Raw genomic sequence first — 8,373 nt, 5'->3', positions numbered from 1 at the left:
TATGATGTACAAAGATGTATTTGTGGGTAGAAGGTACTCGAAAAGATGCCTGAGAGAGGTATCTTTTCTTAGTTATCCCAGAGAAGCCTTAGTCATCAGTCACTCACGATATCTACAAGTTCGACCTGGGAGAGCCTAGTGCTGAACCAGTCTAGGCTGCAACCAACACTGTTCTGAGTTTGGGTTGTTTTAAGCAGTTGCCGGTGGAATGGTCAATTGGGCATTACACAGTTCAGGGAAAGATCATAAAAATAATTGGACTTGAAGGGAATTCTTTTACAATTGAAGCAGATAAAACAGACACAAAGTTTAGCCCAAGAACTAAACTCGAGTTCCTCACAATCCTTTGACAGAAGAAGCATACAATTTCAACTATTCCCCCAATCCTTTGCAAATAAATGATACAGACAAGTTCAAGTTTGGCCTAGTTCTGAACCAGGTCCGCACAGACAGACAAAGCACCCTACTACCCTTGTAGATACACACCTTGTCAATTTTTGTGTCATATGACAGAGATGTGGAATTTGGTTTCTGAACATCATCATCATTCACACTCAAAAAGATTTTAAGCAGAAATTCTGATACACATACAACACAACAAGTTCGGCCCTGAGCTGAACAGGGGTCCCTTACCACATACAACACAACAAGTTCAGCCCTGAGCTGAACAGGGGTCCCTTACCACATGCAAAGCACTCCCAAATGTCGTTGGTGAAAGACTAACACTGCGTAGAATTTGCAGACGCTCCAATTTCTATAAAAACAAAATCAATTCCTGCAAACCAGTTCTTTCCAACTTGTAAGAATTTGAAGTGAAACATCAATTAGTGGATGAAGGGCCGTTTGAGAACTCCATCTGCTGAACCACCGTATCCATGTACCTGCCGCTTCTGTTGCTTTCACATACTTTTGAAGGGATGTGTTTGTAGGCTGCCTCTTGCATTGAAGTGTCACTTGACCCTGAGTCTTCTCCATCACTTGTACCCAAGCCTGAACTCTCATTCTTACTGTCAGAGCAGGAGAAACCAGATTCCGTATTGAAACCTGAGCAGCTGCTTTGACTGATCTGCTCGCTTCCATGTTCTCCAGCTGAATTTTCAGGGGCATCATTTGTGGGCTTTTCGTTTTCATCCAACTGCGTCAAGAAGCATTCCTCAATTTCATTCAGCGGGTCATCTTCATATTCATCAGCGCTGCTCTGACTGTGATCCTCGTAATCTGAAGCTGGTCCCCTCGATTCACAGCTCGTGTCCATCTCTTGCTGACTGTTGAAGTCCTCATCAGTTTGCAAATCCGATGAATGAGATGAGAAGGGTGAATACCCTCCTGTTGCATTCTCTTCACGTTCCCTCAGAGCTCTTGTAATCAGGGTCTTGAGCAGGTTCATCACTTGAACAGCATGCATCAGAGCCGTCAATGGATCAGACATCTACACACACACAAAAAAAAAAGGTTTTGATAATTAGAAAGGATCAATTGCACCAGAGCCATTCATGAACTGTGACAAGAGTTGCACTGGAAGTATTAAAGTTTGTCAATTTAATCAAACACCTGAGTCATATTTGGCGCAAAGACCATCGCAATATTTCTTGCGTTCATCTTGTTGGATTCCTCTTCCTCAACGACATCGGCCATAAGATCAATGGCCCAGTTGAGTAATGCAGTCTGAGTTGGCGGGAGCTGCTTCACAAGCTCCACACACTCCTCTTCTGTGTTGCACCGGAGAACTTCTTGAGGGGAGAGTTCATCCAAGACCCCTGCTGGAAGCTCTCGAAACCAGGCTTTAATCAGCCCCGCTAAACAGTGGACATCAATGTCTTCTGGTACAATACCCCTGTTCAGTTGGTCCCTGACATGCTCTTCCTGACTGTTCTCAGGGTTTATCCTGAATATTCCTTCAGCCTACAAAGCCCAATCAAAGGAATCGAGAAGATAGATAACTTTCGACATTAGTAGCAGCACTCAATACAACTTAAACTTTTCTCTGCAACTAAATTAACATCGATCATTCTTGGAGAGTGAACGAAGTTTTACCTTTAGACCACCTTGTGAGTATAACCTTCCCTGCATTAGCAGTAAAATAGTCGGGACGCTATTCCCTTTAGAGTCATAAGAACACTGCATTGATTCTGGAGATACCCCGAAGACACTTGCACTGCAAGAAAAGAGAGCCAGAGTTAGCAGACAAAACACAGCGGTACTCAGATACAGATGGGCCCTTGTCAAGATTAACAATTGCAGAGAGAAAGAGAGAGGGAGAGAAGAAAGCCTGAACACTATATTATATAGAATGCACCTCTACAATGAGTACCCCCCCCCATGAAAAGGTTAAACCCAATTCGCATCTCCATCCGCCCTCTTGTATTAGCTCATGAAGCATGCGAGCTAACACTACAGAGACAGATGCAAAGGGGCCGTTGTCAAGATTAACAATTATAAAGAGAGAGAGAGAGAGAGAGAGAGAGAGAGAGAGAGAGAGAGAGAGAGAGAGAGAAGAAAGCCTGAAACTCCAGTTTTCAGGCTACCCGCCTGAAACTCAGTGTTACACGAGTAAATCATTTAAAGTCAACTGAAACTCCAGTTTTCAGAGATCACCCAATTGAGAGTTGCCTAATCTATCTCAATTCTAAAAAAAAAAAAAAAAAAAAAAAAAAGAAAAAGAAAAAGACTGGACAAGCTTCATTTTCATGCCTTTTAGAAAGATGACCCAGATCAAAGTATCAAACTGCTCTATTTTCAAGAGTATCCAAGGAGAGAAGAAAGAAAGACCTGGCGCTAGGAACTCGGCCGGGGATCTCAACTTCGAACTCGACGGGGAGGCCAAGGAATCCGTTGAAGCGGTCGAAGGTGACATGGGTGATGTGGCGGACATTGGTCGGCCATCCAATCTCCATCTGGTGAACGGTGGAGATGACATCCTCCTGCCGATCGACACGGCAAGCGACCATGGATTTCCTTATAGCTGCTACAAGAAACGCAACGAGGGAGAGCTGGTTCTGGTCCTCGGCTCCTTTCGTTGCCTTGCCACCACCACCACCATCTCCTCTGCAACCAACACCTTTCGCAACCATCACTACACCCGTCATCTCCCTCTCTCTCCGCCCCTCTCTCTCTCTCTATTATCTATCTGGGTTTGAGTTCAACTGAAGAGACGCAACAGATTTTAAATCCAAAGCGTTATTTTGTTTGTTGCTTTGAAGTGGGTTTGAAGTTCGAACTCCTGGACAAACGGCCCTCCATTTCAAATTCTAACGCCTACTTACTTTATCTCCAACTTTACAAAAGGCCCTTAAATTTGGTCGAAAATCCGTGAATGCCACTCTGCATGTCCTACCCCTCTGACCCACCCAACGTCGCCAATCCGTACGTATTTTCCATATGCCGTAAATACCCTTCTAGTCTATTCATTGACCGGTCTATTTTGTGATTCCCCCCAAAAGTCTCCCTACGACATACTTTTAACCGAAAAAACTACAATTTGGGTGAGGGATCGTAGACCGGTAGGGCGGCTTGGATAGGTGACCGTTGGAGAAGGAAAAATGGGATCCACCTTCGAAAGGTACTTATCGGGACCCACACCACCAAAAATTCCGAGACAATCCAACGGGGGGAACGCCATTGAAATCGCATCGAGAAGTCCATCGTTGAAGGAGAGAAGCATCGATGTGGGGGTTCCTCATAATGATCATCGGGACTTTTAACGTTGATCGCGTGAAGCGTGCCGATTGGCTTAAGAAACCGAAAAAGGAAAGGATAGGAAAATTCTTTGTCTGGAGTGTGGGGTTCGGATCATATCAGATCTGAGATGGTGGGATCTCCGATGCTGTCTCTGATAATTATTCAAATAAGCATTCGTTTTGGGCCGGGACCACACCAAGTGCTTATTTGCGTTTCTAAGGCTCAGTTGGAAATATTAATATTAATGACTATGTATTTTGTTTGTATTTATATTTGTACTCTTTTAAAATTGAGCCTAAATTCCGAATAAGTGTTTATTTAGTACAAATAACAAATAAGTCCTACATACTAGACGAGTTGTTTTGAGAACGAGCAAAACGAACCGAGAATGCACCGGATGACCTGTAAGAATATTTTAGAGGTGATTCGATATATATCTTTGGATGGGATAATCTGATATTATTTAGTTGAATTTAGATCATTCTAGTTCGGATCTTTGGATGGGATAATAGAATTCAATTGGGAATCGGATAGGATTCAGGTCACCCTTATTCGATATGAGAAGATCTGATTCGATATATATCTTATATATTTATTTATATATTATTTATATTATATTTTTATAAATTTGTTATATTATTTATTTTTTATATAAAATATGTATATATATGACAAAAATCATTAAAAAAATACTTGTATATTTTGTTTTTTCTTTATTTAAATTGGTATATTTTATCTTTCTTTTAATAATTTATTATTTTTTAAAGAAACAAGTAAGATGGAATCAGATCCGAAGATCTGATTTATCGATAGGATTCGAATTCAAATCAAGGCTTATAAGATCTGATCGGATCTGCCATGAACAATGTCGAATCAGATTCGAATATAATATGATCTATTTGCATCCCTACCCTTATGAGGTTTTCCGGGGAGAGGCACTCCAACACTCAAGTCAGTAAATGATGTAGGAGGTCAGTTAGGCCAAGTTGATCGTATCTGAGTTGTGCTAAACAACTAGAGAGCAAGAAAGCAATTAGGCTAGAGAGTCAAAGGAGTGGAAAAGAGTAGGAATGGCAATGGGGCGGGGATTACATTCCCTATCCCTTACCTCGATTTCCAAATCATCCCCCATCCCCATCCCCGATCCCCGTCATAGACCCAAATCCTTGGTTGCTTTAAACATCCTATTTCCTCTGTCATCCCTCCCATGCTCCTTGTCTTTAGAAACAAAAACCAAACAAATCTTGTTCGCTTTCAAGCCTCCACTACTTTAGTTGACACCGTAAAAATTTGGAAGGAATTCCAAAATAGTTCTTTCCACGTTGGGAGAAGTAGAGGGAGAGAGAGAATATGATGAATAAGGGTTCAAATCGTATTCAACCCCGCTAAAAGCACTCTCCATACCCGACCCAGTGGGGTCGGGGAGCCTACGTACTCGTCGGGGACGAGGAAGATTGTCATCCCTAGAAGAGAGGTAGATATAGATACCTTGAGAGGAGCGCCTTTAAATACTTGAGTGCTACCGGTGGCCAAAATCCTTAGGCAATTCCACACTCCTCGGTGTGGGTGGCCATCAATGACCCACCACTCACCGTGTGCCTTGATTCCATCTAGGGTTGTCATGGATGGCGCGACCATCAGCTCTAACACATAGCCCTTCTCACTACTGACTTAGATGAGGACATCACTTAACCTCAAGCCATGTCAATGTCCACGTGGCGAATAGAGGGGGTCGGGGTATGGCACCATCACTTATTATTCAAAAGTCTAAGGCCATGTTTGGGAGTGTTTATTCGAAAATAAGTGTTTATTGAATAAGCATTTGACAACAAGTGCTTATTCGAATAAGCACTATTTTGTGTTTGACACCTGGTTTATTCCAATAAACACTAATTTATTTAAAAAAAAGCACTTATATTATATTACATCTTTTTCTCTAATAAACGCTTATTCATTAAAGAGACAATTTTAACTCTCATTTTAAGAGTGCTACATCAAGAAGAATGTTCACCAATGTGGATGCATGAGCTTTTGGTTCAAGCAGTACCACCACTACTAAGTCTTTGATAAGAGGAGAAGAGAAGAAAGCTTCATTGAATAGAGCAATCCTCTGTTCTTTCAACAAAGGGCAATATTAACATTTTGAAATGTAATCATGGAGTGTTTTGGAAGGAAAATTTTGAATAATTTAGACTAAGCTGGAATTTTAAGCTTATTGAACAAGTGTTTATTATGACAACAAGCACTTATTTTGCTTATTGGTGTGGTTCCGACCCAAAATAAGTTCTTATCAAATAAGTACTTATTTTTAACCACTCCCAAACTTGGTTTAATTTTTTTGGCTTATTTTTAAGTGTTTATTCAATAAGAGTGTATTAGCCCACCACATTATCTTGAAAATACCCATTCTACCCCTGTTTGAAATAAGTGTTTCTTCACCAAAATGTCATGAGCATGGTTCAATGTATCCATACACATTTGTGTATCGACAAAAGTGTATCTGTACTTTAAACCATGTGATTTGTTTTGTTTTTTTTTTTTTTTTTTCCAAATTTCAGTTATATATATTAACTAAAAATTTGAGTCCCTGAAAACACATGTAAACAGGTGTATCAGTTAGCCAAAGATATGGTACAGTACTTTCGAGACATGGCTTATCCTATCGATACTTTGAACTTGGGATGTCAACAAGTTGTGTTAGGCACGAGCTTGCCTAAACCCTAACCCAACCCTCCAGCACCCAAACCGACCCAGCTTAAAAATACATGATTCATGAACCCAACCTGACCTTATAGGGTTTAACCCTATCCCGACCCGACTCAATTTGTAGCATTTCAAATGTATATTTTAACATGTTTTGAAGACCTAATATATATTGATTTTAGTCAGAAAATTGTTTTATAGATTCTAAGGTATTTTATAGATTCTAAGTTGTTACTTTTTCCATTTAAAAAAAAGAAGAATATCAAAACATGTAAATAAATCATAAATTTTTAAATCTATGAAGTTAGAAATAAAAAAAAAAAATTGCAAGAATACTTGTTAGATATATAAAGTATGATGACCCGGTAGGGCGGGTCAGTCAAAACCCGAGCCTTATTCGGATCAAAGAATTAAAACCTTAACCCTAACCTTAACCTTCAAGTTGGATTTACCATTTAACCCGACCGATTGACATCCCTACTTTGAACCTTGGTCATGAGCATTTATTAAAAAACAAACACTTATTTTTCAAATTGGTAAATCCCAAACTGTCCTTATTGCATAGAGAGACGTTGGCTTCCATGGAGGTCATCAATGTCTTTTCCCACTCAGTCAAAGTCAGCTATAAAATGATAATAATGCCCTGTACTTTTGATCAATTGTCATTGATGACTTCATTAGGGGTTAATAATATGCCTTAGCGCTCAAAACATCATTCTTTTCGTGATGTCAATTAAACTCCTTAATATTTTTTTAAGGCAAAGTCAAGTATTTTTCATTCGATCTATAAACTTGAATACAAAGAATTGGTAACAGCCTCAGCCTACTTGGGTTCATCCTAAACTAGCGTATCGTAGTATTTGGGTCTAAATTTAATCAAATGGGCCGACAACCAAACTCTTGGATCATACTTCAGCGCTCCAGTTGGCCAACAGCCTACAGCCAATGAAATACCAGACCTTCCCACGTCCCACTGGCGCAAACATGTGGTAAGTTGTTTGCGCTTTGGGCCGTTGACAAGCATCCAATGCCTTACTTGGATCCAACCTTTGTCGTATTTTCTAGAAAATTGCCAAGTGGTAAGTTGTTGAAGAAAGCTTGCATTAATCAATCAAGTCGATTATTTTTATTAAGGGTGTTATCTAAAATTCACTACAACCTTTTTACATTTTTCTTAAATTCACTATAACTTATCAAAACATCTAGAGAGCCCTCACCCATTAAATTTTATTGTCTAAAATTCACCTTCTGATAAGATTTTGGTTAGATGACCGTTGGAAATCATTAATAGAAGATGTCCTATGTAAACATTTAAGTGTTTTATATGAATAAACTATCCTTAAAATAGTCAATCAGCCTTATTAAATATTTTTTGACAAAATTACCCTTAAAATGGCCTCTTAACCTTATTAAATACGTCAGGTTAGGCTGGGTTTGAAGTATTATGCTGAAGCCCGACTCTAAAATTTGTGTGTAGCGTAAAAATATTTAATAAAGTTTTGTGAACATTTTAAAGATAATTTATTCATGTAAATGTTCACACCAACAACTTTTATTAATGATCACTAACGGTCAAAATGTAAAAAATACATGATAAATTTTAGATAATATCCCTTTTTATTAGATAGAAAGAATCGGGAAAACTAGAAGAGGTTGATTTCTGAAGCAGCCATAATCCATGCCGATTAAGAAGTTGGCACGTGGCCAATCGAGAAATTTTCCCTATAAATCCACCTCAGGGCCTCTGATCGTCCTTAACTCCTTATACTTGTAGATCACCGGAAGTTCACTGCTCGTCCAACTCACCAGCGGTTATTCTTTTTACGGGTGAGAGTAAACTTGTAAACTTGTAAAAGAAAACAAAAATATTAAATAAAAGAGTGGATATTACGTTAAGTTTACTCATGTGATGCCCTCCTGGCAGAAATTGTCTTGTATGAATTAACTTGTCTCGTTTCGTTGGAACAGGTCTATTATTTATTTTATTACTTT

General features: G+C 39.3%; 1 protein-coding gene across 1 annotated transcript; it reads right to left on the bottom strand.

The window, feature by feature from the left end:
- Positions 1 to 255: 255 nt before the first annotated feature.
- LOC148867323 (rho GTPase-activating protein 2-like) lies at positions 256 to 3,940 on the bottom strand. The gene is made up of 4 exons (XM_088981243.1): positions 2,770 to 3,940; positions 2,035 to 2,155; positions 1,552 to 1,902; positions 256 to 1,429 (listed from the first exon to the last, which is right to left on the bottom strand). Exons 1-4 carry the CDS (start codon positions 3,084 to 3,086, stop codon positions 821 to 823), a joined length of 1,398 nt encoding a protein of 465 aa, XP_088837369.1. The 5' UTR covers positions 3,087 to 3,940; the 3' UTR covers positions 256 to 820.
- Between the last annotated feature and the right edge of the window lie 4,433 nt (positions 3,941 to 8,373).

The sequence above is a fragment of the Nelumbo lutea genome, chromosome 3, assembly GCF_056320005.1.
Source record: "Nelumbo lutea isolate HS-2025 chromosome 3, American lotus-T2T, whole genome shotgun sequence".
Taxonomy (NCBI): domain Eukaryota; kingdom Viridiplantae; phylum Streptophyta; class Magnoliopsida; order Proteales; family Nelumbonaceae; genus Nelumbo; species Nelumbo lutea.
Note: the sequence above shows the minus strand (reverse complement) of the source record. Positions and strands in the feature narration are given on the sequence as shown.